At 45.8% G+C, this 22,626-nt stretch overlaps 2 protein-coding genes across 4 annotated transcripts in view; one reads left to right on the top strand and one right to left on the bottom strand.

Moving 5' to 3' along the window:
• The first annotated feature begins 193 nt into the window (after positions 1 to 193).
• Positions 194 to 5,073, top strand: PMEL (premelanosome protein). Its single transcript, XM_029953855.1, has 9 exons — positions 194 to 253; positions 948 to 1,074; positions 1,434 to 1,595; positions 1,845 to 2,564; positions 3,301 to 3,426; positions 3,677 to 3,761; positions 3,871 to 4,076; positions 4,180 to 4,267; positions 4,841 to 5,073. The coding sequence occupies exons 1-9, from the start codon at positions 251 to 253 to the stop codon at positions 4,983 to 4,985; spliced, it is 1,662 nt and encodes a 553-aa protein (XP_029809715.1). The 5' UTR covers positions 194 to 250; the 3' UTR covers positions 4,986 to 5,073.
• DGKA (diacylglycerol kinase alpha) overlaps positions 5,060 to 22,626 on the bottom strand; it is a 22,782-nt gene continuing 5,215 nt past the window's right edge. For all 3 annotated transcript variants that reach the window (XM_029953850.1, XM_029953851.1, XM_029953852.1), the window contains 23 exons: positions 22,096 to 22,237; positions 21,605 to 21,678; positions 21,140 to 21,272; positions 20,814 to 20,888; positions 20,302 to 20,351; positions 19,863 to 19,937; positions 19,554 to 19,673; positions 19,329 to 19,443; positions 18,539 to 18,627; positions 18,285 to 18,404; positions 18,012 to 18,110; positions 17,743 to 17,826; positions 17,464 to 17,537; positions 17,230 to 17,304; positions 15,775 to 15,860; positions 15,596 to 15,685; positions 7,858 to 8,018; positions 7,541 to 7,605; positions 6,771 to 6,861; positions 6,287 to 6,485; positions 6,057 to 6,177; positions 5,802 to 5,862; positions 5,060 to 5,532 (listed from right to left, as the gene is read on the bottom strand). In XM_029953850.1, coding sequence (XP_029809710.1) covers positions 5,449 to 5,532; positions 5,802 to 5,862; positions 6,057 to 6,177; positions 6,287 to 6,485; positions 6,771 to 6,861; positions 7,541 to 7,605; positions 7,858 to 8,018; positions 15,596 to 15,685; positions 15,775 to 15,860; positions 17,230 to 17,304; positions 17,464 to 17,537; positions 17,743 to 17,826; positions 18,012 to 18,110; positions 18,285 to 18,404; positions 18,539 to 18,627; positions 19,329 to 19,443; positions 19,554 to 19,673; positions 19,863 to 19,937; positions 20,302 to 20,351; positions 20,814 to 20,888; positions 21,140 to 21,272; positions 21,605 to 21,678; positions 22,096 to 22,159 — 2,205 coding nt within the window. In that variant the 5' untranslated portion in view covers positions 22,160 to 22,237 and the 3' untranslated portion in view covers positions 5,060 to 5,448. The remainder of the gene's footprint in view (positions 5,533 to 5,801; positions 5,863 to 6,056; positions 6,178 to 6,286; positions 6,486 to 6,770; positions 6,862 to 7,540; positions 7,606 to 7,857; positions 8,019 to 15,595; positions 15,686 to 15,774; positions 15,861 to 17,229; positions 17,305 to 17,463; positions 17,538 to 17,742; positions 17,827 to 18,011; positions 18,111 to 18,284; positions 18,405 to 18,538; positions 18,628 to 19,328; positions 19,444 to 19,553; positions 19,674 to 19,862; positions 19,938 to 20,301; positions 20,352 to 20,813; positions 20,889 to 21,139; positions 21,273 to 21,604; positions 21,679 to 22,095; positions 22,238 to 22,626) is intronic.

Genomic DNA, 22,626 nt, shown 5'->3' on the forward strand with positions numbered 1-22,626 from the left:
AGAGGAGCAGGAACTGGGTTGAATAGAGCTTGGGAAGATAGGAAGGGGAAAGGTATAAGGGGAGGGAAAACCAAGGAGTCAAAGCTAATGCAGCTGCCCTTCCCAGGTGGCCAGGTGGCCTTGAAGGTCAGTAATGATGGCCCTACACTGATCGGGGCAAATGCCTCCTTCTCTATTGCCCTGCACTTCCCTGAAAGCCAAAAGGTGCTGCCAGACGGGCAGGTCATCTGGACCAACAACACCATCATCAATGGTGAGTACCTCTCTGCTCCAGGCCCTTACTCTAAGGGCTTAGATTCCCTAGTGTCCCCAAGGAGCTCAAGAAGTGTCTCTTCCTTTCTAGTTTTCTTAAAAAAAATAAATTACATACATAATCTATAATATTCATTGTAGAAAAAAATTTTAAACACAGATAAAGCAAAAAGATAAAAATACATAGCGTCCCAAATTGCAGGCAGAAGACCTAGTGAACCTAGGATTTACACAGATATTTAGACATATTTAAATTTGTAAATAATATGTGACCCCGGGCAAGTTACTTGTTTTGTGCTTCCATTCCCTTATCTGTAGAATGGGGATGATACCTACTTGTACAGTTGTAAGGATTAAAATGTGATCGTATATAAAGAATTTAGCCTAATACCTGCCCTAGGCTTAGGCAAGGTTTAATGTTAGTTGGTTTTTATCCTACTAGCTAGACCAAACCACTCTAAACATTTTGATGTATGGCCTTCCAATTTCTTTCCTATGTCATTAAGTACATACAAATCTTTAATTTCAGTTTCCATCCTTTCCACTGCCCAGATGGGCTCTACCAAGGGAAATGTACTTTGTAGCTAAAGAGTATTCCCACAGCCCCTCTCTGGGAGCCATGTGAGGGGTTTTGGTGTATAGCAAGGAATGCCAGGGTTTGAGGGTGACTCTGTATCAATCTTGCAGGGAGTCAGGTGTGGGAAGGACAGCCAGTGTATCCCCAGGTACCTGATGATACCTGCATCTTCCCTGATGGGAGGGCCTGCCCATCTGGCCCTGGGTCTCAGACTCGAAGCTTTGTTTATGTCTGGAAGACCTGGGGTAAGTTATTCACACTTGGATTCACACCTTCCTACCCAATCCCCTTTTGTTTTGCTCTGTGAATTTCCCTAAGCTTCATTGCGCCGTGGTCCTTTCCTCTTCCATAGCACGTAGCCCACTCCAGCTCTACTATATTGTTTCTGGGGGCCCTTCCCGAATTGTCCTATCCCATGGAACCCCTCATTAGGACTCCTTTCCTGACTCCCATATGACTCCCTTCCAAATACTCTCTGAAATAATCATACTCAATACATCTCTTGACCTTCCTTCTTTCTGTACTGCCCTGTCTCTAGTCCTTCCCTTCAGTTCCCTTTAATCAGTGCCTCCCCCATCCCTGCTTTTCTTTTCAAAATCTTCAGGCCAGTACTGGCAAGTTTTGGGGGGCCCAGTGTCTGGGCTGAGCATTGTGACAGGCAAGGCAATGCTGGGCACGCATACCATGGAAGTGACGGTCTACCACCGCCGGGAGTCCCAGAGCTACGTGCCCCTTGCTCACTCCTGCTCAGCCTTCACCATTACTGGTAAGGATTTAAGAAGGGGCAAAGGAATAAGTCACAGGGCAATAAAATATGGGGAGGGTTGGCTTGACTGGAAAGGGAAGAGGGGAAAGGGGAAATGGTATGTAACCTTTAAGGCGCAGAGCCAGGAAGACCTGGGCAGAAGAATGTGGGGCTTAGAGTCAGTGAAGGGCCAGTCAGCTTGAGTTGAGTTGGTGTCTAACGTTCCCTTGGCCCAGGTCTGGTTCTCACCTTTTCTGGCTCCTATCCTAGACCAGGTGCCCTTCTCTGTGAGCGTGTCCCAGCTGCAGGCCTTGGATGGAGGGAACAAGCACTTCCTGAGAAATCATCCTCTGACCTTTGCCCTCCGGCTCCATGACCCCAGTGGCTATTTGTCTGGGGCTGATCTCTCCTACACCTGGGACTTTGGAGACAATACTGGGACCCTGATCTCTCGGGCACTTGTGGTCACTCACACTTACCTAGAGTCTGGCCCAGTCACTGCCCAGGTGGTGCTTCAGGCTGCGATTCCTCTCACTTCCTGTGGCTCCTCCCCAGTTCCAGTCACCACAGATGGGCATGGGCCAACGGCAGAAGCCCCTGGCACCACAGCTGGGCAAGGGCCTACTGCAGAAGTCATAGGTACTACACCTGATCAGGTGCCAACTGCAGAACCTTCTGGAACCACAGCTCTGAAGATGCCTACCACAGAGGTCACAGGTACTACACCTGTACAGGTGCCAACTACAGAGGGCATAGGTGGTACAACTGAGCAGGTGCCAACCTCAGAGGTCATAGATACCACACCTGCAGAGATGCCAGCTACAGAGACCGTACGTACAATACCTGAAGTGTCAATCACAGAGCCCTCTGGAACCACAGTTGCACAGGTAACAACTAGAGAGTTGGTGGAGTCCACGGCTGGAGAGGTACCCACCCCTGAGCCTGAGGCTCCAGATGCCCGCCCATTCGTGTCTACAGAAGGTATTACAGGTAAGAGGATCAGTGTGAATGAGGTTCATTGAAGTGGGGTATTTGTCATTACTCTAAAGAGCTACTCTGAAAGACTTAGGAAGGCCCCAGAAGTTACCCAATCCTTTGCTTAGCAATGGAATCCCATCAGGGCTCTGCTGTTTTTAAGCCCTCAAGTCCCTCTCGATAACATGGAATAGATCTGGAGTTCAGGAAACCGGGGTCTGCCCCTAGGCCACTGGTAGAGAGCTTGTTGCTCCTCTGTGCCTCAAGGGAGCTGTTCCCTGAGGCTTCTGCCAGGGAACAGACTGTGGTCATTTACATAATAATTTGTATCTCTTTATGTGCAAGTATAAATGCATAGAATTCTGTCTTAGATTCTGAAACCACTTTCCACCCATCCCAAAGCAGGTCAACCTGAAATTGTGGTAGGAACACTGAAAAGGTAGGAATGACTTGGTGGCATGAGGAAGAGTTAACTTTTGATGAGTGTCTAGCTCAGGACCTAGCACAGTGCTCGGAGTATGATAAACATTTGGGATTTCTTAAAACTCCCACTCTACTCTTAACTATGCGACTCTGGGGTGCTCATTACTCCTTCGGGGCTTTAGTTTCCTTATCTATAAAAGGAGATTATCCAGGTCTTGTCTGATGCCATGCCTGGGTGAAATAGCTCTGGCTCTACCTGGAAAAATGCCTGCATGGCCTCTAGTTTCAGATGAGTCATGTGTCTCTTGACTTTGCCTCTTCAATCCAGTCCTGCCAGACTCCCAGAGCCCCCGGCCGGAGGGTGCAGCTACTTTAATCCTGGTGAAGCGAGAAACCCCCCTGGATTGTGTGCTGTATCGATATGGCTCCTTTTCTCTCACCCTGGACATTGTCCGTGAGTCTTGACTACTTTGGGGGCTGGTGGAGGGTGGTGTGTACTGTCTAAGACTGACCAGTGGAAGCATACCTTGGAGCAAGTTACTCACCTGGACTAGAGTATCCAGTTCCCAGGGTTTTTATTTTGAAGGCATGGGGATGGGATTGGAAGCAGCCCTAGGGCTTTCCTGTCTGTGGGCCTTTGGGGAGGCCTGGCAGAGGAATCCCACATTGCACCCACCCAGACTTAAAATCTTGCACCTTTGCAGAGGGTATTGAGAGTGCTGAGATCCTGCAGGCTGTGCCATCTAGTGAAGGGGATGCATTTGAGCTGACCGTGTCTTGTCAAGGCGGGTGAGTGTCCCATTGGTTGTCCTGAGAACTCTTGGGTTGACTGTTGCACGCTCTCTGGTGTCTAACGTTCCCTCCCAGTTGCCCTGACCTACGCTAACACCTTTCGCAGGCTGCCCAGGGAAGCCTGTATGGACATCTCATCTCCAGGGTGCCAGCCCCCTGCCCAGCGGCTGTGTCAGCCTGTGCCACCCAGCCCAGCCTGCCAGCTAGTTTTGCACCAAGTACTGAAGGGTGGCTCGGGGACCTATTGCCTCAATGTGTCTTTGGCTGATGCTAACAGCCTGGCAATGGTCAGCACCCAGCTTGTAATGCCCGGTATGTACTTGGACAAGAAGTGGGATGAAGAGGGGGAATGGGAAGAGGCTATCTGGTAGGGAGCAGACACTGACAGAAGCTGTGCCTGGGATTCTGTTCACAGGTGGAGAAGCAGGCCTTGGACAGGCTCCCCTATTCGTGGGCATCTTGCTGGTGTTGATAGCTATGGTGCTTGTATCTCTGATATATAGGTGAGGGCCCCACCATCTAGCTCACACCTCCTTATCCCTTATTACCACCACTCACTCTTCCTCAAGAGGAGAGGGAACCAGCACTTCTTTTGAAGAAGCATGATATCCATGAAAAGAACCCAGACTTGGAAGTTAAACAGACCCAGGCTGCAGTCTTTCTGGTGGGACCTTGGGAAAGTAGCTTAATGTCTCTGAGCCTCTGAAAAATAGGAAAATGAATACCTGTCTTATGGAGCTGTTGTCAAGATTAGAGACAATATGGGTCAAGCGCCCAGTTCTGAAGCAAGAGTGCAGTAAGGATGATAGTGACGACTGTTGTTATTAGTAATACCAAGAGTGGAGGAAACTGGGTGAACTGAGAAGGGCAGATCCCCAGGCCTGGGGTGCCAAGGTCCTCAAAGCAGGGAAGCCTGTAAGGTGAGTGGGGAATGGATAGCAAGATAAGATGAACTCTATTGGTGACAAGGGGTAGGAGCTAGGGTCAAGGCCTAGTGAATCTGGGATATGGAGAAGCACAGATAGGTTTCCCTTGTCCATTGCTAATCAGTGTCTCCTTTCTTCTCCAAATATCAGGCGAAGACTTCTGAAGCAGGGCTCGGCCCTCCCCCTTCCCCAGCTGCCACGTGGTAGCACCCACTGGCTGCAGCTGCCCAGGGTCTTCCGCTCTTGCCCTATTGGTGAGAACAGGCCCCTCCTCAGCGGGCAGCAGCAGGTCTGAGTACTCTTATGTGGTGCTGTGATTTGCCAAGGGTGGACAGACCTCCCTTGGAAACTACCATTATCTGAAATAAATACTCAGAACCTGGTGTTGTTTTATTTTCTTGCTTCTGGGAAAATCTATGTCATTTACAGAGTGGAGAGGTATATAGGAAGGAGATGTACCATTTACTTAACAGATATCCCAATGGAGGGAAAAAGTCATTTTATTTAGATGAGGCACTTTCAATGTATGTGTTTGTGGTAGTGGTGGTGGTGGTGGTGGTGGTGGTGGTGTGTGTGTGTGAGCATGCGCATGTGCATGGGGAATAGTGGAGGTGGTGCAGGATAATAAATATTGTGAGGGTGAAGGAACACTCCCCTGAGTTGGCAGGAGGGTATGGCAGCAATGTACAGAGCCTAGGATTAGAGTCCAGGGATGAAGAGGTGGGTTCAAGGCTGACTTGGATGCTGAGGTGTCCCCTTCAGCACAAGAAGCCAAAGAAGTTGGAGGAGCGAGGGGGTGGGCCCACAAGCATGGGCATCTGGTTCTTGTGGGTGATCTTGATCTGGAAGGGAAGGGGACATGTTCAGAGGCAGGCCCTGGTCCCGTGGGGCTGGAGTAGTAGAGGTTTGGGGGGAAACCTGTATTCAGAGGGGTTGCCAGGATCCTAGAAAGGCCATGGCAGGAAGGCCAGGCCTAAAAAATCAGGATTTGGGAGGAATGGTATGCAGGGGAACTTCACGCATTGGGAAGGGGTAGAGAAGCTATGGAATTGAGATTCAGGATTCATGGAGCCCGAGGGTTCAGTTCTGAGCAGGCATAGGCAATACTCACTGTACAGGGTGTCTGCATCCAAGGTTCTCCATCAATTTGCATGGGGAGGGTTTTTGTGGTGCTGTGGGAGGCCAAGGCAGATTGGTGGAGATTTCTTTACTGACTGAATACCAAAACGCTTTCTTGGCTTGATTTTGAGACCCTCTGTTACCGAGGAAGATCTCCTAGTATAGCTCCTCCCTACCATCCCCATGACCCTTCTGCTCTCCTGGCCCTACTTCTTCACTCAGAGCCCCTGGCCAGAGTTCTCCTTACTGGAAGGTGATTTCAGAGCACTTGGCCAGCCGATGTCCAGCATTCTTGAGCTTGGTGTAAATCTGGCCCATCTCAATTGCACCCTCCAGCCCTACCACTTCCAGCCGTTTGTCGCTTAGGTCTGAAGGTGGGAAGCAAGGAGATAAGGTTGGCAGAAGCAGGGTGCTTCCAAAGGGAGCCACACCTTCCCCTGGGTCCTGCCCACTCAGTTCCCAAGGTGCTCCTCTCACCTGGCACACAGGTTTTCAGGATATCAGGGTCAGTGATGACTTTAGCTGTGGCGCCCAATGCCTGGTTGATCCCATGGGTATCTCCATGGGGTTTCTTGGTATCACCCCAGAGATTGGAACCACCGTGCGTGCTAGGGATGTTCAGCACTGCGATGCCTTCTAGGGACAGGTTGCTCAGATCCAGTGGTTTCCCACAGATCTGAGAAGGGGAAAGTGCAAATCCTCACCTCGTGGCATAATCATGGATATGACCCCTCCCTCTACCAGATGACAAACTGGGAAGGCCGGGAGTTGGAGGTTTGCAAAGGATGGCAGGAAATAGGCACCAGTGTATTGATGACCTGGGAAATTGGGATTGGACAGCTGGGAAGTAAAAGTACAGGTTCAAGAATAGGGGAAGTTCGTGAAGGTTCCTGTGGAGGGGAAAACTAAGATATAAGAAAAAAGCTGAAAAGCATGTAGGATCAGGTCTCATCACACCCACCTCAACTGTTAAAGACTCCTCCAGCCTTTTGCATGTTGAGAAGATGGATTCAGAAGTGGCAAATTCGAAGTACCATAGCTTGTTCTTCATTCTGTGTCAGCCCCAAAAGAAGGCCCAATAGGGAAAGAACAATTTACACATGTGTTGGCAGAGGAGGGCTAAGAGACGGGAAAGACATCAACCTCCTGGGGAGAGGATGGCCTTGGTTGAGCAGCTTCCTAGAGGTGCCACTGCCCATATAACTGCTTTGAGTCACATCTGGCCAGGGGTGCCTGAATGGCTCAGTCAGTTAAGCATCCTACTTCAGCTCAGGTCATGATCTCTTTGAGCCCTTTATCGACCTCTGTGCTGACAGCTCAGTGCCTGGAGCCTGCTTCAGATTCTGTGTCTCCCTCTCTCTCTGCCCCTTCCACACTTGCACTCTTTCTGTTTATCTCTCTCTCAAAAATAAATAAACATTAAAAAGAAATAAAAAAAAAAACATAGGGCGCCTGGGTGGCTCAGTTGTTTAAGCGTCTGACTTTGGCTTAGGTCATGATGTCACAGCTCCCAAGTTTGAGCCCTGCATTGGACTCAAAGTAGGGCCCGGCTCTGTGCTGACAGCTTAGAGCCTGGAGTCTGCTTCAGAATCTGTGTCTCCCTCTCTCTCTGACCACCCTCCCCCACCACCATGCTCTGTCTCTATCTCCTTCAAAAATAAATAAACATTAGAAGAAAAAAAAATTGGCCATAACCTGGTCAGTGTCACTGTGTATGTCCCTTTTCCTTACCTGCTGTTGAACTTCTCAGGATATTTCTCTCGCATGATGTGGAATCGGTGAGCAATAGAAGCATCCTGGGGGAATTCAGGGCATGTAAGATCAGAGGTCTGCCTCCTCTCTCAAAACAGAATACTCTCTCTTTAACTCCCCCATTTGGCAGCAGTATGTCCTCTGTTCTTGTCTTGCAACTCACTCCACTATACTCCATCCCTCATTTCCGTGTGTCACAGCCCCCTTAACTTCTACCTTCTCTTTCAAAACAGCTCTAGCCTTTCCCTTCTTACCCCCCTACTTCCTCCCTAGCCCCCATACCCCACTCCACTGACCACACCAATGGAGAAGTAGTTATTGATGATTTGAAAGGGGACTGGGTCACTCTTTTCTTCAGTTTGTTGAGGTATCACCTCCACGGACCATCGATCCATATGTACCACTTTACTCATCTCTAAATCCTTGAGGATCTTCCCCAAATTCTGTCCCTCATATCCTAAGGATAAGGAAGAAGATAAGTTAGTACTGAGCCCTGGGTCTTAGAGGACCCTCTTCTCAGCTCCCAGCCCCACAAATTCCCAGAGATCCTCTGACCTACTTCTGCGAACTTCCTAGCCATAGCCAGTGAAAGGGCCAGGTGCTTGGTCACAGATCCCATGGACCATTCTCTCTCTTTTTCTTTTTATGTAAGCTCTACACCCAATGTGAGGCTCAAACTCACAACCCTGAGATCATGAGTCACATGCTCTACTGACTGAGCCAGCCAGACACTCCTCCCATGGACCAATCTTAAGGTCAGCTCCTTGATGGCCCTTTTCTCCATGCTGTCGTAGAGAGTGAATCTTTCCAATGTATATATGCATCTAACAGTAACACCAAAGTTCATCTGAAAGATTAATAATAGTCAAGAAAATGCAAACTGCTTTTCTCTTTCTCTCATACTTCCTTTCCCTATTCTACCAGAGAAAACACAGTATATGAAGTGGTATTTAAACACTGTGATACTGGCACAGTGAGGAGAATAAAAAGTTCAATACTGAAGAACAGAGTGCCCAGAAATAGACTTAAGCATATAAGGGAATTTAGTGTATGATGACATTTCAAAGACATGGGGGAAAAGATAGATTATTTAATGAAAAAAAAAAAAAGGGTGCTAGATTGGGGGTCCTATGTGGCTCAGTCAATTGGGCATCCAACTCTTGATTTCAGTTCAGGTCATGATCTTACAGCCATGGGATCCAGCTCTGTGTCAAGCTCCACACTGAGCTCGCACAGAGCCTGACTAGGATTCTCTCTCTCCCTCTGCCCCTCTCCCCCACTGCTTCTCTCTCTCTCTCTAAGATTTAAAAAAAAAAGGTGCTGGATGTGAATGTCATTCTTTATACCAAAATTAATTCAAGATGGGTCAAAGAATTTATTTAAAAAGTCTGTTTAATGTCTATTTTTGAGAGAGAGAGAAAGACAGTGTAAGGAGGGCAGAGACAGAGAGAGAGACACACACACAGAATCTGACACAGGCTCCAGGCTCCGAGGTATCAGTGCAGAGACTGGTACTGGGCTCAAACTTACAAACTGTGAGATCATGACCTGAGCTGAAGTCAGATGCTCAACCAACTGAGCCACCAAGGTGCCCCAGGATAGGTCAAAGAATTTAAATGTAAAAAAACATTGCTTGGGTGGCTCAGTTGGTTGAACATCCGACTTTGGCTCAGGTCATGATCTCTCGGTTCATAGGTTCAAGCCTCACATTGGGCTCTGTGCTGTTGACAGCTCTGAGTCTGGAGCTTGCTACAGATTCTGTGTCTCCCTCTCTGTCTGTCCCTCCCCTATTTGCTCTCTGTCTCTCAAAAATGAATAAACATTAAAAAAATTTTAATGTAAAAAAATGAAGCAGAATTTGTACTAGCAGAAAGCATGAGTGAATGTTTTTGTAATCTTTGAGTGGAAAAGGACTTTCTAAAGCACAATACAAAACAGGAAGGCAAAAAAGTCAAAGACTGGTAAATACAATTATATTAAAATATAAAACTTCTGTATGATTAAGCACACACCTAAAAAAAGATTCAAACTGGGGGAAAATATCCATATCACATATAACAGACTAACTTCACCAACATTAAAAAAATACTTATAAATCACTAAATCTAAAAAGTTAGTAAAGGGGCGCCTGGGTGGCTCAGTCGGTTGAGCGTCTGGCTTCAGCTCAGGTCATGATCTCACGGGGTTCGAGCCCTGCGTTAGACTCTGTGCTGACAGCTAGCTCAGAGCCTGGAGCCTGCTTCCGGTTCTGTGTCTCCCTCTCTCTCTGACCCTCCCCTGCTCATACTGTCTCTCTCTGTCTCTCAAAAAAAAAAAAAAAACAGTAAAAAGTTAGTAGAAAATGGGCAAATAACACAAATAACCAATCACAGAAGAAATACAAATGACCAATGTACATTAAAGATGCTCAGTATTACTAATAACTAAAAGAAATGTAAATTAAACAGTTAGCTTTTGTTATCTATCAAATTAACAAAGTATACAGAGACTGAGAAAACCAAGTGTAATGAAACTATGAATAAGCCAGCACTCTTATTTGCTGTCAGAGCATAAATTGATCTTTTATTTTTGGAAGGCAATTTGGCAATTTTTATCAAAATGTTATCCAATTTTATGAAAACAAATACTTTGACGCAGCAATTCCACTTTTAGGAATTCTCCTACAGAAACAAACACACATGTGAACAGAGATGTGTGTACAGGGTATTTGCTGAGCTACTCTCTAAAACAGCAAAAAGTTGGAAACAACCTAAATGCCTATCAGCAGGGGAAGGTCATATAAATTATGGCAAATTCATGCCAAGAAATGATGTGTAGCTATTGAATATAGAATGGAATCTGTATGCAGTAACATGGAAAGATCCTAAGACATATTATTTAATGAAAAAAGAAGTCCCAGAAGACTCTCTGTAGTATAATTCCATTTATGTTTGTTTAAAAGTTGTTTGTGTGTGAGAGAAAACGTGTGCGCATGCATGTAAAAACAGGAAAATGAGTGCAAAAAAAGAAACAGTGGTTATCTCCGGGGAGGTACATGGAATGTGGTGGGGAGTAGGGGGAGGACACTTATATGTGAAAACTTACACATTTTACTTTTTAAGTCTTTTACATTGAAAATGTACTGATACATTGTGTAACTTTTTAAAAAATATTTATATATTTAGTTTTTAGAGAAAGAGAGAGAGGCAGAGAGGGAGACAGAGAATCCCAAGCAAACTCCTCACCATCAGCTCACAGCCCCATGTAGGGCTTGAACTCACAAACTGCGAGATCATGACCTAAGCTGAAATCAAGAGTCTGATGCTTAACCAACTAAGCCACCCAGGTGCCCCTCATTTGTGTAACTTTTAAAAAGAAAATAAGTAGTAAAATGTAAAATGTTTATACTCTTTGACCCAGCAATTCTACTTCTAGAAATATTTCCTAGAGAAATTTTCACATCTGTGTGCAGACATAGATGTGTAAGGTGTTCACTACAGTATGGCTTGTAATAAAAAAAATGGAACATTACTCAAATCTCTAGCAACAGGAGACTGGTTAAATAAACTATGACATGTTCATGCAATGGAATGCTATTCAGTAATAAAAGAAATATATTGAAATATTGAAATATAACGATAATCAAGATGAACTGTTTAGTTAAAACAAAGAAGAAAAACATCCTCAATGGAAAGATCTTTTTAAGTACATAGGAGTATGTGTCTAGAAAGAAAAACATGGAGCAATAGATTCCAAAACTTTAGGAAGTAGATTACAGGGAACTCTCTTGGCATGTATATCTGAAATGTTTGAATTTTTTCTTTTTACCACAATAATGTATTATTTTTATAATCAAGGAAAAAAAGATTAAAAAAAGTAAGTCTCTACTTCCTCACATTCCACTGATGAATCAATTCACTGTAATTTGCCTTTCACGATGCCACCCTGCTGAAACTGTTCTGGCAAAGATTGCCAATAATTCCTGCCAAAACCAACAGTATATCTTTAGTTCTCATCTTTTCTTTAATGTTTTTTTTTTGAGAGACAGAGAGAGACAGCACGAGCAGGCGAGGGTCAGAGAGAGAGGGAGATACAGAATCTGAAGCAGGCTCCAGGCTCTGAGCTAGCCTTCAGCACAGAGTCTGACGCAGGGCTCGAACCCACGAACCGTGAAATCATGACCTGAGCCGAAGCCGGACACTTAACAGACTGAGCCACCCAGGCGCTCCTAGTTCTCATTTTTAACTCATGAAACTCCTCACTTGGCCTCTAAAATACCATTCTGTAAGCTACAGAAAACCCTCTCTGACTGTTTCTTCTTAGTGTCTGTGGCAGGCAGAATAATGGGCCCTCAAATATGTCTGAACCCTTTTTCTTTTTTAAAGATTTTATATATGTGTATATGTATGTACGTATATATGTATGTATATAATCCCTACACCCAGTTCGGGGCTTGAAACTACAACCCTGAGATCAAGAGTTGCGTGCTTTACTGACTGAGACAGCCAGACGCCCCAAAGATGTCTGTCCACACTCTGATCTCTGGAATCTGTGACCATGTTGCCTTACATGACAAAAGAGACTTTGGATTCTTTTTCTTTTCTTTTTTTTTTTTTTTTTTAAGTAAGCTCTGCACCCAAAATAGGGCTTGAACTCATGACCTGGAGATCAAGAATTGCACATTCTACCAACTGAGCCAGCCAGTTTTTAAATGGAGGAGATTATCTTGGATTACCTGGGCAAGCCCAATATAACCACAGGGGTCCTTCTAAGTGAAAGAGGAAGGCCAGAAAGAAGACTCATGGAAAGGGATGTGACCATGGAAGCAGAGGTTGGAGTGATAACATTGCTGGTCGGAAGCTGGGCCATGAACCTAGGAATACAGGCAGCTTCTAGAAACTGGAAAAGTCAAGGCAAAGAATTCTCTCCTAGAGCCTTAGAAAAAACACAGCCCTTGCCAACACCTTGATTCTAGTGCAGTGGGACCTATTTTGGATTTCTGACCTCTAGAACTGGAAGACAATAAACTTGTGTTGTTTTAAGCCACTGTTTATTGTGATTTGTTACAACAAAAATGGTATATGAACACAGAGTTCTTTAATAATCCAAGTTATTGGATCTGCTTAACAGTTAAATGGGATGTTTTACTAGGATCTTCCATTCTTGTCCATCTTGTCTTCTTCTTACCTCTTTCCTTCAGTAACTCATCTACTCTCAGGATGTCAATGACCTCCTAGGAATAGATGACTCTGAAATGTGTATCTTCCTAACATCTATTTGTAACCACCCACCACACACCTCCATCTGGGTGCTCCACTGACACTTGAACTTAACATGACAAAACTAAATTGATCTGCCTTGAAATGATCCTCCTCCAATATTCTCTATCTTAAATGGCATCCCATATGCTCAGTTCACAAACCTAGAAAATGTCCTAAGATTCCTCCACAACCCATTAGTTACAAGTACTGTGGTTTCTACCTTGTGAACTGCACTGTTGTTGCCTTTGCTTTGGTGTTCAGCATCTCTTGACTGGACTGTTGCAATGTAGGTAATTTCCTATCCTGATTCCTTCCTCCAATCTATCCTCCAGAGAGCTCCCACTGTGGTCCTCCTTTCATCTCTTCTTCAAATCTTATGATTTGTTTCAATATCAACACAAATTTTCATTAGTGTTGTATTTAAATCATTATTTCATGATTTAGATTAAATTGGCAGAAACTTCTATGAGAGAGGGAGAACACAGAGTGAAGATTCCAAATATGCGATTTCGGAGGGTTAATATTGTAAGTAAAATCAGAGTTAGATATTGAAGATTTAAAAACTGGCCTGGGACACCTGGCTGGCTCAGTTGGTAGAGCGTGTGACTCTTTGTCTTGGGGTTGTAAGTTTCAACTCCACATTGGGTATAGAGATTGCTTAAAAATAAAATCTTTAAACATAAAATAAAATAAAAGATAAAATAAAAACTGGCCATATAGTTTATATACAAGATTTAGATTACTATATGTACTCAGAGAAGGGTGCCTAGCTGGCTCAGTTAGAAAGGCATGGAACTCTTGGGGTGTCTGGGTGGCTCAGTCGGTTAAGCCTCCGGCTTCGGCCTAGGTCAGATCTCACGTTCGTGGGTTCGAGCCCCGCATCAGGCTCTGTGCTGATAGTTAGTTCAGAGCCTGGAGCCTGCTTCAGATTCTGTGTCTCCTTCTCTCTCTGCCCCTCCCCCTCTCATGCTCTGTCTCTCTCTGTATCAAAAATAAATAAAACATTGGGGGCGCCTGGGTGGCTCAGTCAGTTAAGCCTCTGACTTCAGCTCAGGTCAGATCTCACGTTCGTGGGTTCGAGCCCCGCGTCAGGCTCTGTGTTGACAGCTAGCTCAGAGCCTGGAGCCTGCTTCCGGACTCTCCCCCTCTCATGCTCTGTCTCTCTCTGTATCAAAAATAAATAAAACATTAAAAAAAAAATTTAAAAAATTGGGGCGCCTGGGTGGCTCAGTCAGTTAAGCCTCCGGCTCCAGCTCAGGTCAGATCTCACGTTCGTGGGTTCGAGCCCCGCATCAGGCTCTGTGCTGACACTAGCTCAGAGCCTGGAGCCTGCTTCAGATTCTGTGTCTCCTTCTCTCTCTGCCCCTCCCCCTCTCATGCTCTGTCTCTCTCTGTATCAAAAATAAATAAAATATTAAAAAAAAAGTATGAGTATTAAAAAAATAAAAAATAAATAAATAAAACATTAAAAAAAAAAAAGAAAGAAAGGCATGGAACTCTTGATCTCGGAGTTGTGAGTTTGAGCCCCATATTGGGTGTAGAGATTGCTTACAAAGATAAAACTTTAAAAAATAGGAATTAAAAAAATAATATGCACTCAGAGATATTTTTACATTCTGAAATATTCTTTTATATACACAGTAATTTTTGTTATATATAGAGAATTTAATTTATATATACCTATTTTCTCTTTGAATTACATTTTTCATGAGTTTAAGTGCTTCCCATGGTTCAGGGTTTGTACATTCAAATGTCTCAGTGGCTAGAAAGGTAAAGTGAATGAGTGAATAGCAGAGTGCTAAAAAGTGGTGAACTGAAGAATATATGACCTACTCCTTAGAAATAACCAAAGTTCAAAAAATGTAAAACACTGCAAGGCAAACAATGCAAAACAATGTTAATCATTTCTGTGGGCTATCTGATCTCAATCCCTGGCAGGGTAAAATTAAAATCTCCTCAGCACAGCATTCATGACTCTCCACAATCTGCACCTTATTCAACTCTGTCCTTCCCTTCCCCACCTTGCACTGTATGTCCCAGTCATAATCATGGACTCACATTGTCCCTGATGCAGGCACTACCATGCTATTTGGTGGCTCTTCTGGTCTTACACAACTCCTTCCACCTCTAGAATGCCTTTCATTCTCCTTACCAGTCCCCTATTTCATAATTTTCAAGATCTCAGAGCTGGACTGTGAATCCAATAGCCTCAAACCATCACACCTCAAACTCAACCTGCCCCACCCTGATCTCTTTATCTATCAATATCACCCCTCAAACTCTTTCTGTTTGAAGGGAAACAGACTAGAAATCAGAGACTATATTTAAGAGACTGTTGCAATTGACTTGGGAAGAAATGATTATGAATACATGAATGACCTCTGATTAACTGGTTGATTGACTGAATGAATCATGGCCAAACTCCTTGCTAGCTCCATTACTAAGCATCTGGCTTAGCTCTTATAGAACCCTTCTTATTCCCACTTTATCCTCCCCTACTTCCATATTCCTTGATTCTCTGAGCCCTAAAAGTTGGTTGGGAGAATAAGAAGGATACTTTTAGGTAAACAGAAAAGGGGACTGTCACCTTTGACCTTTCTAGGTTCAGACTGGGTCCTTGCTTCTTCCAAAGCTTTCTTCGTTTGGGACAATCCGCTTTGGTAACCACCCATCCATACCCCTCTTCTTCCCCAACCCTCTTTCTACAGCAGATGCCTAGACACCTTCTCCATGTGCCTTTTCCTTCCTACCCAACTCCTCCTATCTCCCAGGAAAACAATTTCTAATCACTCACCTCCTCCCCATCTTAGGCAACGAGCCAGATCATTTCCAGTGCCGAGGGGCAACACAGCAACAGGAGGCACCACTGGCAAGTTGGCTTTGTCTAGGGAGGCAGATCAGGAGATGAATGCAGGGAGTTAGCTCTTGAAGGTGAATGCCCCATGCCCTCCCAGAGCCTCTCCCTGCACTGACCTATGGTCTCTAGAATCCAGCCTACTGTGCCATCTCCACCACACACCAAAATCCGGTAACCAGGAACATCTCTGAAGAATCTGAGCCTGAGATAAAAGGGAAGAGAAAAGATAAAGAAGGACAATAGGACAGAGGCTACCACCTCCTGGACAGGCAGATGACTTCTTATCTTTCATTCCTTATGATCCCCTTTCCCTTTGTCAAAAGATTTGTTTCTATTAAGGGCACAGAAAAAATACAATGGGATAAGTTACAGCCACTCCCCAGTGTTAGGGAGAGATTGGTATCTTTATTTTCTTTTTTAAACATTTAAAAAAAATTTTATTTATTTTTGAGAGACAGAGAGAGACAGCACTAGGAGGGGAGGGTTAGTGAGAGAGAGAAACACAGAATCTGAAGCAGGCTCCAGGTCTGAGCTAGCTGTCAGCACAGAGCCTGACACGGAGCTCGAACCCACGAACCATGAGATCATGACCTGAGCTTAAGTGGGATGCTTCACTTGACTGAGCCACCCAGGCACCCCTAAACATTTTTTTAATGTTATCGCTTCTTGGCCTTTTGGATAAGTAAGATCAAGTGTAGTAAAATTTTTTTTACATTTATTTATTTTTGAGAGACAGAAAGAGACAGAGTGTGAACAGGGGAGGGGCAGAGAGAGAAAGAGGCACAGAATCCAAAACTGACTCCAGGGTCTGAGCAAGCATTCAGTACAGAGCCCGACATGGGGCTCGAACTCACAAACCGTGAGATCATGACCTAAGCCGAAGTCGGATGCTCAAGTGACTGAGCCACCCAGGTGTCCTGGTAGTAAAATTTTTAAATGTCTATTTATTTTGAGAGAGAGAGAGATAGAGATGAAGCAGAAGAGAAGTAGAGAGAGAGGGAGACAGAAAATTCCAAGCAGGCTCCATGCTGTCAGTGCAAAGCCCAACATGTGGTTCAAACCCATGAACTGTGAGATCATGACCTGAGCCAAAACCAAGAGTTGGATGCTTAACCAACTGAGCCACCCAGATGCCCCTTTATTTTTTTTAATGTAACACAATTTATTTTTTTAACATATGCAATTATTTTCCATCATTTACAATACAGTAGTTACAATGACACTCCAAACAGAAAAGCAAAGTAAAAAATCAAAACCTCCACTTCTATTTCATGTAATTAGACTTATACAGAAATTAGAAGGTTAAGTACCAACTAGTTAATCACCTAACTTCACAGCTATCTGAAGTCCAGATGCCCCTTTATGTTTTGAGAGCAGAGCAAAGATGAACCGGAGAACTCAGAGATGGAGGATACCCAGTGACTAGTAAAGGCACTAGTAAAGGCAGCATTCTGAATTCTGGTTTCTTGAAGTCTCCTAGCCCTGCCAACATGTACTTTTTTCTGCTCTCCTCCATCATACATAAGCAGACACATACAAACACTGTGATACAGCCCCTAACCTATACTCACCCTGGCTCAGGACCATCTTTTAGGAGGTTGAACACCTGTCGAGGATTTAGTAGATACTGGAATTTCCAAAGCACCCTGTGTGAGGGAAAAAGAAAGTTCATGGTGGGGTATGGCTATTCCATACCTTACCCTTTTGATATCCTCCTCAAGTACACCCCCTCCATAGACACAGGATTCCCAACCTCTATCAGTCCTCCTTCCCTGTCTTAGAAGACCCAGCACATCTCTTCTCACCTCTCCCCCTGCTTCCCACCACTCTTAGGATTGACGAAGACCAGAAGTGGGTGGGTGTTAGAAACAGGATCAATCTGCATTTGGGAAAAAAACAAGGATAAGGAAAACAGGATTTTGTCAGAATTAAGATAGGCCCTGGAGACAGGGGCAGAAGGCTGGCCCCAAGATGCTTCCCCCTCCCCTACCACGGTGGGGAGAACAGGCACCACTCCCCAGGTTTCCCACTTAATTTCCTCCCATGAGGGCTCCAGCCAAGAAAAACCCACCCCCAACATGTACCCGCAAAGCCTCAAAGGTGCTCAAAGTGAAATCATCTGTGGTCTTCTGGGTTGTTTTGTTAATTTTACGCTCCTGTCCAGAGGCCTAGAAAGGGAGGGAAGCAAAGGGAAGGAAAACTGGATTGTGTGTGAATCCCTAGACAGATGAGAGTCTGACTTGAATCTTAAAATTATAGGTTTTCTGCTCTAAATGGCATGGTGTATGTGTGTGTGTTTAAATCAGGGAAGCACCCCTCCTGTCCCCTCCTAGGCACTGCCCAAGGGTCTCACCAGGACGCTCGGATAGATGGAAGATGGAGGCAGGATGTGATCCCGGAGCAGCCCACAGTCACACTCATGACCCATGGTTTGCAGGCAGTCATCATGAATCTGAAAAACAAGGTGGGCACGCAGACATCATGCCCATCACCTCTCAACTTGAGGGTCTAGTACTGGAAAGACAATGGTGGCTGTCAGGAAGAAGCAGTCAGGGAAGCCAGTGCAGAGAGGGCAGTTTAGGAAGGGGCCCCAAGGCATAGGCTGGACGACAACTCCCAAACTGACCTCTAGGTGGCACCACACACAATGCAGTCCAACTAGACTGTGGTAAATGCGGATCTTTCTCTGACAGCGGTCGCATCGGCCAGACTCACAGCCTCCTCTCACCCACACATGCGATTGGACCTTGAGGAGAAAGGCAATCCCTTGTCTGAAACAGTCTGAGCAGAGACTGGTGGCAGGGCTGAGGGCAGTAACTGGCCAAGGGCTAGGCAAGGGCCAGGATGTGGGTGGTAATGGCGTGGGTATGGATCACTCACACCAATATCCTTCCGGGACTTGGCATAGGTGCTGACTTCACAAGGCAAGGCCTTCATGGCACACTGGTCATGAACGACGTATTTACAGACTGGGCAAGAAGGAAGAAGGTCAGAGCCTTAGCTGCAGTCCCTCCCCCTCTTTCCTCCTTACCTGGGTATAAGGTGGGGTCATTCGCTGAAACAAGACATATAAGCCCTTGCTGTGAGAGTGTGGTAGAGAATTAAAGTTTGAGGTGGGGACTCACCTTCAACACCTGTGCCCTTTGCTCACTCTTCCCCATAAAAGAGCAATTGCTACCACATGCCTACCTTCACTCTTTCCATATGCCAGAAACTCAACTGGAGATACAAAGGAGGTCCAGCTTTAATAATAATAATCATAATAATAATAGCTAATTTTTACTGTAGACTCAATAGTATGTACATGCACCTTGTGAACTACTTTTCGTGCATCAACTCACGTAATGCTCACATTTACTTGACTTTCAGTTTAAAACCTCATTTTAAATTGAGGCTTAAAGAAGTTATGTGGCTATGTTGTACACCTTAAACTAATGTAACATTGTGTCAACTATATTTCAAGAAAGAAACAAAGAGAAAAAGAAAGAAAGAAGGAGGGAAGGAAAGAAAGAAAAGGAAGAAAAGAAAGAAAGAGAAAGTGTGTGGCTTTCTTACATAATTAGTCAATGGCAGGACCCAGGATCCAAACCCAGCTCTAAGTTCAAAACACCATGTCCTGCAGACAGCTAGGTGCCCTTCTGCTCCCACATTCCAAGGCCCCATCACTCACGGTTGCAGCTCAACCCCTGTTTGCCAAGACCAATGCTCGATTCGCACAGGTTGCAGTAGACCGGTCGGGGGAACCTCTTGGGTCTCCACATGTGCTGCCCATTGTCCTTCAGAGTCTGGGAGGGCACAGCATATGCTAGGGAATGTCTAAGCCCTTAGAGGGGCCAGTCTCTGGCAAACACACCCCAAAGCAGCTATCCTACCCGTCCTCACGAGGACCACTCACCATCTCTAGACCCAGTAGCACTAGCAGTGGCACGGTGGTGGCCCCAGCCCGGAGCCACTCAGCTAGGGACACAGAGCCGCTACCATCATAGTCAATCTCTTTCATCATCTCCTGAAGAATCTGAGCAGAGAATGGAGGGGACTTTTGGTGTGCATGGCCTCTCCAATCTGACACTTCTCCGCTGCCCTCTAGGACATCCAGCCCATGACCATCCTAGCCCAAGGAACCGGGCTGCCTGTCAGAAATGGGGTAAGGTAGATGTAGGACTCACCAGGGAGAAGGAGGGACATTAAGGAAAAACTGCCTTACCGGCCTCAGCTCAGACACATCCCAATCCAGGTATTCGGCTACTCGCATCATCTGTATGATGATTCTGTCCACTTCCTGGGGGCCAAAAGGTAAGAGCCACAGCCATATCCCACCTCATTACCTCCATTCAAACTCTTTTCTAGAAATCAGGGTTCCTGGGTTCCACCCCAAGAGCCACCTCTCATACTCAGGTGTCTCTACCAAGTAAATGAGGGTTTATGTGTTTTGATATGTTCATAAGGCAGCCCCCAATTCATGTCTCTAGCCTCTACTTTTAGGAGGCAGGAGCTGGGGACCCACTCCCAAATTTAGTCCTGGAGGACTCGACTTCTCCCACTAGCTTCCTCTGCTTTGTAAGGATCTTAGAAGAATTGGGACAGGAGGGCACAGACAAATGGACACATACTCCCTTGGCCAGCATACAGGTCCCCCAACTCACTGAGCTGTCCAGGATCCCATTTCTGTCCGTGTCGTACAGCTTGAAGGTGACTGTGGGGTGTTTTAGGGGGTCCAGGGTCAGTTTGTGAGGGATACCCAAAAAATTCATAACAGAATACAGGGGTAAAAAAGACATGGGAGGGATCTTTCAGATGAAGAGCCTAGAGCCTGGTGCTGGGACTGAGAAAGAAGACAAAAAGGGAGGGTAAACGGGCCTGGATTCCACTCTCGTTGAATCTAATAGGGGAGACAGTATATACCTCCCGCAACCCAAGAGCACCCCAGGCCACCCACATTAAAACATACAGGACATGGGAACTGGGATAACAATGGTGGATTGCATTAGGTATAAGGAGTCTAGGGGAACAGAGGAAATAGGTCCATTCTCTGGTCCCATCTTTGTCTGGCCCTGTCAGCCCTTAGTAATCCTGAAAAATGGGGGAAAGAAGGCTGGGGAATACCTCCTCTCCCCTCTACTTTCTTCCCCTCTTCCAGTCCAGGATGGCAACTCACATTCTAGTTTGTCTTCTGGTCGGCCACCCTCCAGCAGGGAAAAGTAGCAGGAGACATCACTGAGACATACCACATCTGGTTACAGAAAGTACAGCAGAGTTGAGGTTGGGGCTCCCTCCACTCTAGCTCTTCTCTTTGTCTTTGTTTGTTCTCACTCTTCCCTTTAACTTTCCTCCCTCCAGCTCCTAGATTGGCATGACTATCCTCTACCTCACTTCCCCAACCCTGCCCCCAACATGAGACTCAGTTCAACTCTTACCCTAAAACCCATACTAATTTGACTTTTCTTCTGGAAACCCAGCCCAGTCCCACCTACATGATCATACCATTTTTCACAGTGTCTTCTGAGTAGTGACCCGTCTTGAAGGATTGAAACAGTGCCAGGCTTAGATGATTGGGAACATTATCTACTTCCAGATAGACTTTCAAAAATTGCTGGAATCCCTCGTACCCAATGGCCTATGAGGAGAACAAGCATTACCCTAGGGAGTGCAGGATGGGAGTTGAGAATTGAAGAATTAGGAGTAGTGAGGACAGAGACAATAAGTTGCAGAGTTAAGAAGCATCCAAGGCAGAAATATGGTTTCTTCTCAAGGCTAAGTACTGAATCTGAATCTCTTGCTTTGTCCTATAAGCAATAGCGGTAGTAACATTGGATGCTGGGGTATCTAGAGGGAGGATAGCAACAGGTGGGCCCAGAATAATCCCTTGAAGTTGAGGATCCTAGTGGGATAGCAAAATCAAAGATGGGAGTGGTTGGTCAAGGAGAGGATTTCCCAGATGCCACTCACATCTCCTTGGAGATATTCAGCCATTTCACCATCCTCAAAGAGCTTTAGGACATCACTGACCTTTTGGGTGGAGTCTAGGATGTGAAGAAGATGAAAGAAAGGCATTAGTTTGGTTTGGCTCTCCCTGCCCTCTGCCAGAGTCCCACCCGGACACCCAATAGGAAAAACAGAGTCAAGAGAGATAAAGAAAGAAGAAATTCCAAGAAGAAACAGAAATGAAGAGAGAAATACGGAGAGAATAACATTTCAGATGCTCCAGAGTGGAATCACTCTTTACATCTCTTCTCTGAGAGTTGGGGTAGTCGGCAGTCAAGGTTCAGAGAAGGCTGGTGGAAATCTGAGACCGTAGATGTCTCCCCATCTCTTTCTCCCCCCTTTCCCATGCCTATAGCTGGCATTAGGCTGCTGGGGAAACTAGGGGAAGCGGGGATGAGAAGCAGGGATTTTCTGGGGTAAGGCTGCTGAACTTGAGGATTGAGAGGAGGACTCACATTCCATGTACTTCTGCAGCTGGGCAAAATCACTGGGGCTTATTTGGCCCATCTCATTGGCCATCTTTCTTTTATCCTCAAGGAGGGCCACAAAGGTGGCTTGGCAACACTCCTGCCTGGACCTCTGCTTCCAAGGGTCAGTCTGGAGGGAGATGACAAAAGTATGTTGTGGGAAGAGCCAGCTGTCTTCCTGTCTTTGCTTCTGTCTGCTCCATTCATTCTCCATTCCTACTATTTCTGTTCTTTCCTTTTCTCTGAGCCCCTCCCCAGCTCTTCCTTTCCCTGTGTACCTCTCCAGTGTGTCTGTCTCTCCCTTACAGAGTCTGTCCTATGTCTCTGTTTCTCTGACTCATCTCTGACTCTGTCCCCTTCATTTCTGCCTCCTTCTCCAGCTCTCTGATTTCCTCAATTCATCTCCGATTCTCCCCACACCTTCGTTATCCTTCCCCCCCCCCCCCCCCCCCCCCCCCCCCCCCCCCCCCCCCCCCCCCCCCCCCCCCCCCCCCCCCCCCCCCCCCCCCCCCCCCCCCC

This window comes from Suricata suricatta, chromosome 10 (genome assembly GCF_006229205.1).
Source record: "Suricata suricatta isolate VVHF042 chromosome 10, meerkat_22Aug2017_6uvM2_HiC, whole genome shotgun sequence".
Taxonomy (NCBI): Eukaryota; Metazoa; Chordata; class Mammalia; order Carnivora; family Herpestidae; genus Suricata; species Suricata suricatta.